The sequence below is a fragment of the Mustelus asterias genome, chromosome 18, assembly GCF_964213995.1.
Source record: "Mustelus asterias chromosome 18, sMusAst1.hap1.1, whole genome shotgun sequence".
NCBI lineage: Eukaryota > Metazoa > Chordata > Chondrichthyes > Carcharhiniformes > Triakidae > Mustelus > Mustelus asterias.
Window position 1 is genome coordinate 89,892,537 of NC_135818.1, and position 14,980 is coordinate 89,907,516.

The 14,980-nt window shown below is 49.3% G+C and overlaps 1 protein-coding gene across 1 annotated transcript in view; it reads left to right on the forward strand.

Moving 5' to 3' along the window:
• esrrb (estrogen-related receptor beta) overlaps nt 1-14,980 on the forward strand; it is a 54,013-nt gene that overhangs the window by 36,542 nt on the left and 2,491 nt on the right. The window contains exons 3-6 of the mRNA XM_078233150.1: nt 2,733-2,843; nt 7,406-7,432; nt 7,579-7,740; nt 8,549-8,583. Of these exons, the coding sequence (XP_078089276.1) occupies nt 2,733-2,843; nt 7,406-7,432; nt 7,579-7,740; nt 8,549-8,583 (335 nt within the window). The remainder of the gene's footprint in view (nt 1-2,732; nt 2,844-7,405; nt 7,433-7,578; nt 7,741-8,548; nt 8,584-14,980) is intronic.

Genomic DNA, 14,980 nt, shown 5'->3' on the forward strand with positions numbered 1-14,980 from the left:
AACATTCCACTTGCCTTCCTGACTGCTTGAAGCAGCAGCATGCTAACTTTCTGCGTTCCTTGTACAAACACACCCAGCAAACATCAATACCTCACTCTCTGTCTCTTCAGCTAAGCCATCAATATGGATTCTATCGCCACAGTATTGTTCGGGAGGGATTTGCAGTGAGAAGAGTCAATGTCTGTGGTCTGCTCCGTCACCATTCCACTGACAGCCTGCCTCTGGTTGTTTGACTGTCGTACAGTGCTGAACTGGAGTGGTCAGCAGTTAACCCCTTGTTGCCCAGTGGTCACCCTTGGCTTTGCCTGGTGGCTGAACTAGAACTGGCACAGAGGACGGCTAGAGAATGAAGACATGATGGCTGCCAGGCATTGACCCTGTATGACCCCCTGTATGACCCACTTTATGACTCTGTATGATTCACTGTATGATTTCCTGTATGACCCTGTATGACCCTGTATGATTAACTGTATGACCCTGTATGACCTTGTATGACCCTGTATGACCCTGTATGATTCACTGCTCACCACCTCCCAGCAGCTGGACAGTGAGGGAGTGAATTCCCTGTTTGTTTCTGATGTATGGCAGAGTTTACAGGTGACACATGAGAAAATGCTCTGTGTGTAGTCACTACCACCGGCCTCATGGGGAAAGCCAGAAATCCTTGTTACAGCTGCCTCTGTCTCGATAGGCACAGGGTCATACAGGGTCATACAGGGAATCATACAGGGAATCATACAGGGAATCATACAGGGTCATACAGGGTCATACAGGGAATCATACAGGGAATCATACAGGGAATCATACAGGGTCATACAGGGTCATACAGGGAGTCATACAGGGAGTCATACAGGGAGTCATACAGGGAATCATACAGGGTCATACAGGGTCATACAGGGTCATACAGGGAATCATACAGGGTCATACAGGGAGTCATACAGGGAATCATACAGGGTCATACAGGGTCATACAGGGTCATACAGGGCACAGCGAGTAAAACAAGCTGCTTCGAGCTTCACCTCCTCGCTGCAGAGGGTGGAGAATTTCAGGAAGCACAAACATTGCTCTTTGCTGACCTTTAACAGGAGAAATGTTCCCTGAATCGCCCGGGCACTCCAGCTGTTGCTGTTGCAGAAATCAGGAGTAAGTGTGTCAGGTTGTAGCACACAGCTGCAAGTTTTGTGACAACGTCTTCCTGTATCCTTCATGGTGCTCATGTCACACTCAGCTGCTGTGTGTTTCAGAGAGAGCGTTAGCTGGAGTCTGGTATTCCAGAACTGGTGATTTCTGAAACGTGATGGTGGGATCTTTCTGCTCCCTGTTATCTTCCAGTGCCCAGGGCGCACAGTGTGTGTACGGTGGGTTAGCACTGCTGCCTCACAGCGCCAGGGACCCGGGTTCGATTCCCGGCTCGGGTCACTGTCTGTGTGGAGTCTGCACATTCTCCCCGTGTCTGTGTGGGTTTCCTCCGGGCGCTCCGGTTTCCTCCCACAGTCTGAAAGCCGTGCTGGTTAGGGTGCATTGGCCGTGCTAAACTCTCCCTGTGTACCCGAACAAGTGCCGGAGTGTGGTGACTAGGGGATTTTCACAGTAACTTCATTGCAGTGTTAATGTAAGCCTTACTTGTGACACTAATAAATAAACTTTAAACCCTCATGTGTGCCCCTTGGGTCGCTCAGAGCACCTGTCGGAAGAGTCAGTGTGACCGCAATGTGCACTCATCATCTTCACCACAGCAATGGAGTTTGCAGATTTTTAACTCTCCCTCTCTCTCTCTCTGTCACTCTCCACCTTCCCTCCTTCCTTCTCCTCCCTCTCTCTGTCCATTTCTCTCTCTGTCTCATTCTCTTCTGCTCTTTTTTTCTTCCTCCCATCCTTACTTTTACTTTCCTTCACTTTCACACTCCCTCCTTCTTCCCCAATGCTTCTTTAAATCTATTTCTCTCTGTCTTGGTGTTTATATTTTCCTCCCTTTCTTTTCCTCACACTGCCCTTCTCTCTCCCTCCCTCTCTCTTTTTCTCTCTCCCTCCCCCTCTCTCTCCCCCTCTCCCTCTCTCCCCCTCCTTCCCCCTCTCCCCCTCCTTCCCCCTCTCCCTCCCTCCCCCTCTCCCTCCTTCCCCCTCTCCCTCCCTCCCCCTCTCCCTGGCTCCCCCTCTCCCTCCCTCTCCCCCCCTCTCCCTCTCTCTCCCCCTCTCCCTCCCTCCTTCCCCCTCTCCCTCCCTCTCCCTCCCTCTCCTTCCCCCTCTCTTTCCCCCTTTCCCTCCCTCTCCCTCTCCTTCCCCCTCTCTTTCCCCCTCTCCCTCCCTCCCCCTCTCCCTCCCCCTCTCCCTCCCCCTCTCCCTCCCTCTCCCCCTCTCCCTCTCTCTCCCTCCTTCCCCCCTCCCTCCCTCTCCCTCCCTCTCCTACCCCTGTCTTTCCCCCTCTCCCTCCCTCTCCCTCTCCTTCCCCCTCTCTTTCCCCCTCTCCCTCCCTCCTCCTCTCCCTCCCCCTCTCCCTCCCTCTCCCCCTCTCCCTCTCCCTCCTTCCCCCCTCCCTCCCTCTCCCTCCCTCTCCTACCCCTGTCTTTCCCCCTCTCCCTCCCTCTCCCTCTCCTTCCCCCTCTCTTTCCCCCTCTCCCTCCCTCCCCCTCTCTTTCCCCCTCTCCCTTCCTCTCCCTCTCTTTCCTCCTCTCCCTCCTTCTCTCTCCCTCCCCCTTTCCCCACCTCTCCCCCCCCCGTCCTGCCCTCTCCAGGTGTGCGGCTGGACCGTGTACGAGGAGGTCGGCAGAAATACAAGCGGCGGATGGACGTGGAGCCGGGTTCAGTGCTCCCACTGCAGCTTCCCTCTCCACTGAAGCGGCCATGTAATTATCGCTGGAATGTGAAAGGCTCAAAGCGGCATTTACCTCCTCCTCCCCCCCCCCCCCCCCCCCCCACCCCACCCCCGGCCCCCCGCAGCAATGTCATTCCGGGGAGAACATCCCCCTCTCTCTGCTGGAACCAGCCAGACAGTTTCAAAGAACAAAGAAAATTACAGCACAGAAACAGGCCCTTCGGCCCTCCAAGCCTGCACCGACCATGCTGCCCCGACTTAACGAAAACCCCCTACCCTTCCGGGCACCATATCCCCCTATTCCCATCCTATTCATGTACTTGTCAAGACGCCCCTTAAAAGTCACGACTGTATCCGCTTCCACTACCTCCCCCGGCAACGAGCTCCAGGCACCCACTACTCTCTGTGTAAAAAATCTGCCTCGTACATCTCCTTTAAACCTTGCCCCTCGCACCTTAAACCTGTGCCCCCTAGTCATTGACTCTTCCACCCTGGGAAAAAGTTTCTGACTATCCACTCTGTCCATGCCTCTCATCAGGTCTTCTATCAGGTCTCCCCTCAACCTCCGTCGCTCCAGTGAGAACAAACCAGGTTTCTCCAACCTCTCCTCATAGCTAATGCCCTCCATACCAGGCAACATCCTGGTAAATCTTTTCTATATCCTCTCCAAAGCCTCCACATCCTTCTGGTAGTGTGGCGACCAGAATTGAACACTATATTCTAAGTGCGACCGAATGAAGGTTCTATGAAGCTGGAACATGACTTGCCAATTTTTAAACTCAACACCCCGGCCAATGAAGGCAGGCATGGTGAGGGGGAACCAGTCGATGTGGTATATTTGGACTTTCAGAAAGCATTCAACAAAGTCCCGCACAAGAGATTATTGTGCAAGATTAAAACGCGTGGGACTGGGGGAAGTGTATTGAGATGGATAGAAAACTGGTTGGCAGAGAGGAAACAAAGAGTAGGAATTAATGGGTGCTTTTCAAATTGGCAGGCAGTAACTAGTGGGGTGCCACAGGGGTCAGCTGGGACCCCAGCTATTCACAATATATATTAATGATTTGGATGAGGGAACAAAATGTAACATCTCGAAGTTTGCAGATGATACCAAGTTGGGTGGGAGGGTGAACTGTAACGAGGATGCAGAGATCCTTCAGAATGATCTGGACAGGTTGGGTGAGTGGGCAAATCAATGGCAGATGCAGTATAATTTGGATAAATGTGAGGTTATTCACTTTGGAAGCAAAAACAAGAAGGCAGATTACTGCCTGAATGGCTGTAAATTGGGAGAGGGGAGTGTGCAGCAGGACCTGTGTGTCCTTGTGGACCAGTCGCTGAAGGTAAGCATGCAGGTGCAGCAGGCAGTAAAGAAGGCAAATGGTATGTTGGCCTTCATTGCGAGAGGTTTCGAGTACAGGAGCAGGGATGTGTTGCTGCAATTATACAGGGCCTTGGTGAAGCCACAGCAAGAGTATTGTGTACAGTTCTGGTCTCCTTTTCAGAGGAAGGATGGTCTTGCTCTCGAGGGAGTGCAGTGAAGGTTTACCAGGCTGATTCTGGGGATGGCGGGACTGATGTATGAGGAGAGATTGACTAGGTTAGGATTATTTTCGTTGGAGTTCAGACGAATGAGGGGGGAATCTCATAGAGACTTATAAAATTCTAACAGGACCAGACAGGGTAGATGCAGGGAGGATGTTCCCAATGGTGAGGGAATCTAGAACCAGGGTCACAGTCTGAGGATTCAGGGTAGACCATTTATGACGGAGGTTTCACCCAAAGAGTGGTGAGCCTGTGGAATTCATTACCACAGGAAGTAGTTGATGCCAAAACATTGAATGTATTCAAGAGGCGGCTGGATATAGCACTTGGGGCGAATGGGATCAAAGGTTATGGGGAGAAAGCAGGATTAGGCTATTGAGTTGGATGATCAGCCATGATCATAATGAATGGCGGAGCAGGCTCGAAGGGCCGAATGGCCTCCTCCTGCTCCTATCTTCTATGTTTCAATGAGAGGGAGTTTTACTCTGTGTCTAACCCCAGGCTGTACCTATCCTGGGAGTGTTTGATGGGGACAGTGTAGAGGGAGCTTTACCCTGTATCTAACCCCGTGCTGTACCTGTCCTGGGAGTGTTTGATGGGGACAGTGTAGAGGGAGCTTTACCCTGTATCTAACCCCGTGCTGTACCTGTCCTGGGCGTGTTTGATGGGGACAATTCAGAAGAAGCTTTACACTGTATCTAATCCCGTGCTGTATCTGTCCTGGGAGTGTTTGATGGGGACAGTGTAGAGGGAGCTTTACTCTGTATCTAACCCCATGCTGTACCTGTCCTGGGAGTGTTTGATGGGGACAGTGTGGAGGGAGCTTTACCCTGTATCTAACCCCGTGCTGCACCTGTCCTGGGAGTGTTTGATAGGGGATAGTGTAGGGGGAGCTTTACTCTGTATCTAACCCCGTGCTGTATCTGTCCTGGGAGTGTTTGATGGGGGACAGTGTAGAGGGAGCTTTACTGTGTATCTCACCCCGTGCTGTACCTGTCCAGGGAGTGTTTGATGGGGGATAGTGTAGAGGGAGCTTTATTCTGTATCTAACCCCGTGCTGTACCTGTCCTGGGAGTGTTTGATGGGGGATAGTGTAGAGGGAGCTTTACTCTGTATCTCACCCCGTGCTGTACCTGTCCTGGGAGTGTTCGATGGGAACAGTGTAGAGGGAGCTTTACTCTGTATCTAACCCCGTGCTGTACCTCTCCTGGGAGTGTTTGATGGGGGATAGTGTAGAGGGAGCTTTACTCTGTATCTAACCCCGTGCTGTACCTGTCCTGGGAGTGTTTGATGGGGATAGTGCAGAGGGAGCTTTACTCTGTATCTAACCCCGTGCTGTACCTGTCCTGGGAGTGTTTGATGGGGGACAGTGTAGAGGGAGCTTTACTCTGTATCTAACCCCGTGCTGTACCTGTCCTGGGAGTGTTTGATGGGGACAGTGTAGAATCATAGAAATAGAATCATAGAAACCCTACAGTGCAGAAGGAGGCCATTCGGCCCATCGAGTCTGCACCGACCACCATCCCACCCAGGCCCTACCCCCACATATTTACCCACTAATCCCGCTAACCTACGAATCTCAGGGCAATTTTAACCTGGCCAATCAACCTAACCCGCACATCTTTGGACTGTGGGAGGAAACCGGAGCACCCGGAGGAAACCCACGCAGACACGAGGAGAATGTGCAAACTCCACACAGACAGTGACCCGAGCCGGGAATCGAACCCGGGACCCTGGAGCTGTGAAGCAGCAGTGCTAACCACTGTGCTACCGTGTAGAGGGAGCTTTACTCTGTATCTAACCCCGTGCTGTACCTGTCCTGGGAGTGTTTGATGGGGACAGTGTAGAGGGAGCTTTACTCTGTATCTAACCCCGTGCTGTACCTGTCCTGGGAGTGTTTGATGGGGACAGTGTAGAGGGAGCTTTACTCTGTATCTAACCCCGTGCTGTACCTGTCCTGGGAGTGTTTGACGGTGACAGTGTAGAGGGAGTTTTACTGCTTATCTTTCGATGGGTTCAGCATGTGTGTTTTTAAGTTGCCCCAAGGCCTGAAACACAATCTCAGTTTAACCAATTGACACCAGGGGGATTGTGTCAGGCGTGGAACTCACTCAGTGGCTGGATTGTGAGATTGTGAGATTGTGAGATTGTGAGATTGTGAGATTGTGAGATTGTGTGGTTGGGTGCAGTGAGATTCAGGGTTAGTTTTGCTGTGACATTTGGCAGTGACCCATTTGTCCAGGTTTGGTTTGATTTGATTTATTGTCACGTGTTAATATACAGTGGAAAGTATTGTTTCCTGCGCACTATACAGACAAAGCATACCATTCATAGAGAAGGAAAGGAGAGAGTGCAGAATGTAGTGTTACAGTCATAGCTAGGGTGTAGAGAAAGATCAACTTAATGCAAGGTAAGTCCATTCAAAAGTCTGACAGCAGCAGGGAAGAAGCTGCTCTTGAGTCGGTTGGTACATGGCCTCAGACTTTTGTATCTTTTTCCCGAAGGAAGAGAGAATGTCCGGGGTGCGTGGGGTCCTTAATTATGCTGGCTGCTTTGCCGAGGCAGTGGGAAGTGTAGACAGAGTCAATGGATGGGAGGTTGGTTTGCGTGATGGATTGGGCTACATTCACGACCTTTTGTAGTTTCTTGCGGTCTTGGGCAGAGCAGGAGCCATACCAAGCTGTGATACAACCAGAAAGAATGCTTTCTATGGTGTATCTGTAAAAGTTGGTGAGAATCGTAGCTGACATGCCAAATTTCCTTAGTCTTCTGAAAAAGTAGAGGCGTTGGTGGGCTTTCTTAACTATAGTGTCGGCACGGGGAGACCAGGACAGGTTGTTGGAGATCTGGACACCTAAAAACCTGAAGCTCTCGACCCTTTCTACTTCGTCCCCATTGATGTAGACAGGGGCATGTTCTCCTTTACGCTTCCTGAAGTCGATGACAATCTCCATTGTTTTGTTGACATTGAGGGAGAGATTATTGTTGCTGCACCAGTTCACCAGATTCTCTATCTCATTCCTGTTCTCTGTTGCGTCATTGTTTGAGATCCGACCCACTACGGTGGTGTCGTCAGCAAACTTGAAAATCGAATTGGAGGGGAATTTGGCCACACAGTCATAGGTGTATAAGGAGTATAGTAGGGGGCTGAGAACACAGCCTTGTGGGGCACCGGTGTTGAGGATGATTGTGTCTGATTCACACCCTCTTCTTTACCCTAGTGAGTAAAATCGTCTCTCACCTCCTTGTGGCAGAGCCGGGGAAGATTTATGCGATGCCAGATCCCACCGTTCCAGAGACAGACATCAAGGCTCTGACCACACTCTGCGATCTCGCTGACCGGGAGCTGGTTGTCATTATTGGCTGGGCCAAACACATCCCAGGTAAGGAATAGCCTGTCAGCATCGTGTTAGATCTTCATCCAGTCACACACCTCATCACCAGCACAGCCCACTGCCTGTGTGTCATTCACAACCCCAGCTAATATAGTGTAGAAAGGGCTTTACTCTGTATCTAACCCCGTGCTGTACCTGTCCTGGGAGTGTTGATGGGGGATAGTGTAGAGGGAGCTTTACTCTGTATCTAACCCCGTGCTGTACCTGTCCTGGGAGTGTTTGATGGGGACAGTGTAGAGGGAGCTTTACTCTGTATCTAACCCCGTGCTGTACCTGTCCTGGGAGTGTTTGATGGGGACAGTGTAGAGGGAGCTTTACTCTGTATCTAACCCCGTGCTGTACCTGTCCCGGGAGTGTTTGATGGGGACAGTGTAGAGGGAGCTTTACTCTGTATCTAACCCCGTGCTGTACCTGTCCTGGGAGTGTTTGATGGGGACAGTGTAGAGGGAGCTTTTCTCTCTGACCCGGTCTGTAAATTATTCGGGGAGGTGGCTGTGAAAATCCTGTCCAAATCTCCTCCCCTCACACACCTATTGATATGGAAATTACAAATTGGGTTGAAGAGAATGATTGAATGGTGAGTGGTGCTGTGCTGCCCACCCGTGGCTCCATGTCAGTCTTTGAATACTACACAGTGAGTCAAAATGATTCTCTCGCTCACTGGAGCTGATGTTTAATGATTGTCTGTGAGGTCAGTTAGTTTTGGTCATTTATCAGTGTGACCCAGGACCTGCTCACTTTCTCCTCTCTCGCTCACTCTCAGTCTCTTGGTACCTGTCTCTTTCAATCTATTTCTGTTTTTCTCTCTCTCTGTCTCTCTCTGCCTCTCTCTCTGTCTCTCTCTGTCTCTCTCTCTCTCTCTCTGTCTCTCTCTCTGTCTCTCTCTCTCTGCCTCTCTCTCTGTCTCTCTCTCTCTCTGTCTCTCTCTCCCTGTCTCTCTCTCCCTGTCTCTCTCTCTGCCTCTCTCTCTGTCTCTCTCTCCCTGTCTCTCTCTGCCTCTCTCTCTGCCTCTCTCTCTGTCTCTCTCTCCCTGTCTCTCTCTCCCTGTCTCTCTCTGCCTCTCTCTCTGTCTCTCTCTGTCTCTCTCTCTCTCCCTGTCTCTCTCTCCCTGTCTCTCTCTCCCTGTCTCTCTCTCCCCGTCTCTCTCTGTCTGCCTCTGTCTCTCTCGCTCTCTCTTTGTCTCTGTCTCTCCGTCTGTCTCTCTCTCTCTGTCTGTCTGTCTCTCTCTCTCTCTGTCTCTCGCACTCTCTTTTTGTCTCTGTCTCTCCGTCTGTCTCTGTCTGTCTGTCTCTCTCACTCTCTCTTTGTCTCTGTCTGTCTCTCTCTCTGTCTCTCTCACTCTCTCTTTGTCTCTGTCTCTTACTCTCTTCTTTTTGTCCTGGGTTTATTTGGGTCTGTGCATCAGGGAGATGGGGGTGGAGGTGATTGGAGTTTGCCAGTAGATTAGTCCCAGTTTTCTGTGCTATTAGTTGGATTGCATTTGCAAATCTAATCCAAGGCCAGGTTTCTTCCTGGTGTTGAGCGTTTGGTAATCTCTGTGTAATATAATGCAAATCTGGCAGGGGAACAAGTTCTCAATAAATCAGCAGCTCGTAACTGCTGGCGATTAACTATCAGCGTGAACAGTCACTTTTTAGTGTGTTCAATTTACAGGCTGACATGGGATTATAAAGACAGATGACAGTAATCACACAAGGCAAATACGCTTTCATTCCATTGTGTAGAAGGTGAGGGCAGAGAGATCGCTGCGGTTGCAGAAACTACAGCTGTTTGTCTCAGGAAGGGATTGTGTGTAGGTCCAAATCAGGTCCTGATCTTCATTGGGGGACATTTCACCTCAAGAGTCAGAAGGTTATGGGTTCAAATCCCACTCCAGAGAAAATCCCAGGCTGACATTCTCTGTCTCCTCAGAGTTTTTGAACATACTTTCTTCCCCTGGGCAGATTGGCTCCATTTAAGGATAGCACCGTTTTGTACTTTTGCACAGGAACAGGAGGAGGCCATTCACGCCCCTTCACCATTTAACCTCCAAACTCACTTTTCAATCATTTTCTGATGTGAGTTTTGTTGGAAAGGTCAGAACATAGAACATAGAACATAGAAAGCCACAGCACAAACAGGCCCTTCGGCCCACAAGTTGCGCCGATCACATCCCCACCTCTAGGCCTATCTATAGCCCTCAATCCCATTAAATCCCATGTACTCATCCAGAAGTCTCTTAAAAGACCCCAACGAGTTTGCCTCCACCACCACCGACGTCAGCCGATTCCACTCACCCACCACCCTCTGAGTGAAAAACTTACCCCTGACATCCCCCCATTCAATCTCCATCCCTAATTGGCTCACTGACTCCCTCTCTCTCCCTATCTCCCTCCTCCTCTCCCCTCTCCCGCTCCGGTTGAGTTGGGGTCAGTTTAGCTGCCACCAATACTCGGAGTGTCTCAATGTCACCCTCACGGATCTGTCTCCACGTAATCTCTGCTCGCCAAGATATCGGGAATGATCAGGGTCTGGTTAAACACAATTACACACAGGTTTATTCCCAGTAATCATTACACACAGCTCTGCACAGGCCTGGATCCAGCCTGAGTCTGAACAGTTACAAGGACTGATTACTCAACAGCAGCAATTACAGGCAGTACTGAACATCTGTAATGGTGAACACAGACTGTGGTGAACATCTGCAGTGGTGATCACAGACTGGTGAACATCTGCAGTGGTGATCACAGACTGTGGTGAATATCTGCAGTGGTGATCACAGACTGGTGAATATCTGCAGTAGTGATCACAGACTGTGGTGAATATCTGCAGTGGTGATCACAGACTGTGGTGAATATCTGCAGTGGTGATCACAGACTGTGGTGAATATCTGCAGTGGTGATCACAGACTGTGGTGAATATCTGCAGTGGTGATCACTGACTCCTTGCAGTGGTTCCCATCCTCCTGCTATTTCAGTTTAAACCCTCCCCAACCACTCTAGTAAATACTTGCTTAGGACATCAGTCGCAGTCCTGCCCAGGTGTAACCCGACAGGTCTGTACTGACACCATTCAGAGAGCACAGATACTCAGATGGAGCAGAACCTCTCTGACAAGATTCCAAGATGGCGCCGGAGTGAGACAACTTCTTGCAAGCTGTGCCCAGCATACCTTCCAATTCTATCCTTTACTCTCGTTCTATGCTTCTAAAACTTCATTCTAACTCTTGTAAACTCTCCAACAATGCTTTAATTCAATCTCTTCTTCCCTGCTGCTGTCAGACTTTTGAATGGACCTACCCATTGAATGGACCTACCCCATAAGAACATAAGAACATAAGAAATAGGAGCAGGAGTAGGCCATCTAGCCCCTCGAGCCTGCCCCGCCATTCAATAAGATCATGGCTGATCTGATGTGGATCAGTACCACTTACCCGCCTGATCCCCATAACCCTTAATTCCCTTACCGATCAGGAATCCATCCATCCGCGCTTTAAACATATTCAGCGAGGTAGCCTCCACCACCTCAGTGGGCAGAGAATTCCAGAGATTCACCACCCTCTGGGAGAAGAAGTTCCTCCTCAACTCTGTCTTAAACCGACCCCCCTTTATTTTGAGGCTGTGTCCTCTAGTTTTAACTTCCTTACTAAGTGGAAAGAATCTCTCCGCCTCCACCCTATCCAGCCCCCGCATTATCTTATAAGTCTCCATAAGATCCCCCCTCATCCTTCTAAACTCCAATGAGTACAAACCCAATCTCCTCAGCCTCTCCTCATAATCCAAACCCCTCATCTCCGGTATCAACCTGGTGAACCTTCTCTGCACTCCCTCCAATGCCAATATATCCTTCCTCATATAAGGGGACCAATACTGCACACATTATTCCAGCTGCGGCCTCACCAATGCCCTGTACAGGTGCATCAAGACATCCCTGCTTTTATATCCTATCCCCCTCGCAATATAGGCCAACATCCCATTTGCCGCCTTGATCACCTGTTGTACCTGCAGACTGGGCTTTTGCGTCTCATGCACAAGGACCCCCAGGTCCCTTTGCACGGTAGCATGTTTTAATTTGTTTCCATTGAGATAGTAATCCCATTTGTTATTATTTCCTCCAAAGTGTATAACCTCGCATTTATCAACATTATACTCCATTTGCCATATCCTCGCCCACTCACTCAACCTGTCCAAATCTCTCTGCAGATCTTCTCCGTCCTCCACACGATTCACTTTTCCACTTATCTTTGTGTCGTCTGCAAACTTCGTTACCCTACACTCAGTCCCCTCCTCCAGATCATCTATATAAATGGTAAACAGTTGCGGCCCGAGTACCGATCCCTGCGGCACGCCACTAGTTACCTTCCTCCAACCGGAAAAACACCCATTTATTCCGACTCTTTGCTTCCTGTCGGATAGCCAGTCCCCAATCCACTTTAACACACTACCCCCAACTCCGTGTGCCCTAATCTTCTTCAGCAGCCTTTTATGGGGCACCTTATCAAACGCCTTTTGGAAATCCAAAAACACCGCATCCACCGGTTCTCCTCCATCAACCGCCCTAGTCACATCTTCATAAAAATCCAACATGTTCGTCAAGCACGACTTTCCCCTCATGAATCCATGCTGCGTCTGATTGATCGAACCATTTCTATCCAGATGCCCTGCTATCTCCTCTTTAATAATGGATTCCAGCATTTTCCCTACTACAGACGTTAAGCTGACCGGCCTATAGTTACCCGTCTTTTGTCTCCTTCCTTTTTTAAACAGCGGCGTAACATTAGCCGTTTTCCAATCAACCGGCACTACCCCAGAATGCAACGAGTTTTGATAAATAATCACTAACGCATCCACTATTACCTCTGACATTTCTTTCAATACCCTGGGATGCATTCCATCCGGACCCGGGGACTTGTCCACCTTCAGTCCCATTAGTCTACCCAGCACTGCCTCTCTGGTAACATTAATTGTATTAAGTATTTCTCCTGCTGCCAACCCTCTATCGTTAATATTTGGCAAACTATTTGTGTCCTCCACCGTGAAGACCGACACAAAAAACTTATTTAAAGACTCAGCCATATTCTCATTTCCCACTATTAACTCCCCCCTCTCGTCCTCCAAGGGTCCAACATTCACTCTAGCCACTCTATTCCTTTTTATATATTTATAAAAACTTTTACTATCATTTTTTATATTAATTGCTAGCCTAGCTTCATAGTCTATCCTTCCTTTCTTTATCGCTTTCTTAGTCTCTCTTTGTTGTTTCTTAAATTTTTCCCAATCACTTGTTTCTCCACTATTTTTGGCCACTCTGTACGCAGCTGTTTTTATTTTAATACTCTCCTTTATTTCCTTCGTTATCCACGGCTGGTTCTCCCTTTTCTTACAATCCTTGTTTTTTGCTGGAATATATTTTTGCTGAGAACTGAAAAGGATCTCCTTAAAAATCCTCCACTGTTCCTCAGCTATCCTACCTGCCAGCCTGCTCTCCCAGTCTACCTTAGCCAATTCATCCCTCATCCTATCATATTTCCCTTTGTTCAAACAGAGGACACTGGTTTGGGACCAAACTTTCTCCTCTTCCATCTGAATCAGATGGAGTATTGTGCCTCATTATAGGAAGGATGTGGAAAAGATTGAAAGGGTGCAGAGGAGATTTACAAGGATGTTGCCTGGATTGAGTGGCATGCCTTATGAGGATAGGCTGAGGGAGCTCGGTCTTTTCTCCTTGGAGAGACGAAGGATGAGAGGAGACCTAATAGAGGTGTATAAGATGTTGAGAGGTATAGATCGGGTGGACTCTCAGAGGCTTTTTCCCAGGGTGGAAATGTCTGCTATGAGAGGACACAGGTTTAGGGTGCTGGGGGGTAGGTACAGGGGAGATGTTAGGGGTAAGTTTTTCACACAGAGGGTGGTGGGCGAGTGGAATCGGCTGCCGTCAGTGGTGGTGGAGGCGAACTCAATAGGGTCTTTTAAGAGACTCCTGGATGAGTACATGGAGCGTAATAGGATGGAGGGTTATAGGTAGGTCTAGAAGGTAGGGATATGTTCGGCACAACTTGTGGGCCGAAGGGCCTGTTTTGTGCTGTAGTTTTTCTATGTTTTTTCTATGTTTCTACCTTGCATTAAGTTGATCTTTCTCTACACCCTAGCTATGACTGTAACACTACATTCTGCACTCTCTCCTTTCCTTCTCTATGAACAGTATGCTTTGTCTGTATAGCGCGCAAGAAACAATACTTTTCACTGTATGTTAATACACGTGACAATAATAAATCAAATCAAAATGAGAAATGAGTGACACAAGAGGCAGGAGTTATACCCTGGAACAGTTTGGAACTGCGAATGGGAGCTATTTTAACCTGTAAGATTGAGAATAGTGAGCAGTGAAAGTTTGACTTTAGAAAGTGATGGAGTTGCAGTCTGAATCAGCCACCGGCTGCTGGGCTGCTGCCGATGATGATCTGTAAATTAATGAGCCTGACAGCATGTTCACATCCATCCGATCCGAGGAGAAAAAGCTTTGTGCCCAGCGGCGGGAACAAGTCACAGATAAAATCAGCACTCTTCAAAACACCAATCAATCTATAAATTATCACAACACATAACACACAGCCACGTCCAAAATGGACAGTGACAGTGTGGCGGGGAGGGACAGGGCCAGCACGGGGTGGGGGTAGTGAGGGTCTGAGCGAGGGGTTGCGCTGGGGGCAACACGGGGGGGGGGAGAGAGAGAGACAGAGAGAGCACGGAAAAGGGAGAGACATACCAAGAGACAGATACAGAGGCAGAGAGACAGACATTGAGAGTGAGAGAGACACAGGGAGAAGAGAGAGCATGACAGTGAGATATTAAGAGAGGTCGCCCCTCATTTAGATCTCCTGTAATTAGATTTTGTCTCTCTGTCAAACACATCACTTTGGTCTCAGGGAGACATCAACAATTTGTATTTAGAATCCATAGAATCCTAAAGTGCAGAAAGAGGACATTCGGCCCATCGAGTCTGCACCGACCACAATCCCACCCAGACCCTATCCCCATGCATTTACCCGAGCTAGTCCCCCTGACACTAAGGGGCAATTTATCACGGCCAATCCACCTAACCTGCACATCAGTAGAGTGTGGGAGGAAACCCACGCAGACACGGGGAGAATGTGCAGACTCCACACAGACAGTGATCCAAGCCGGGAATCGAACCCAGGTCCCTGGAGCTGTGAGGCAGCAGCGCTAACCACTGTGCTACCGTGAGATTT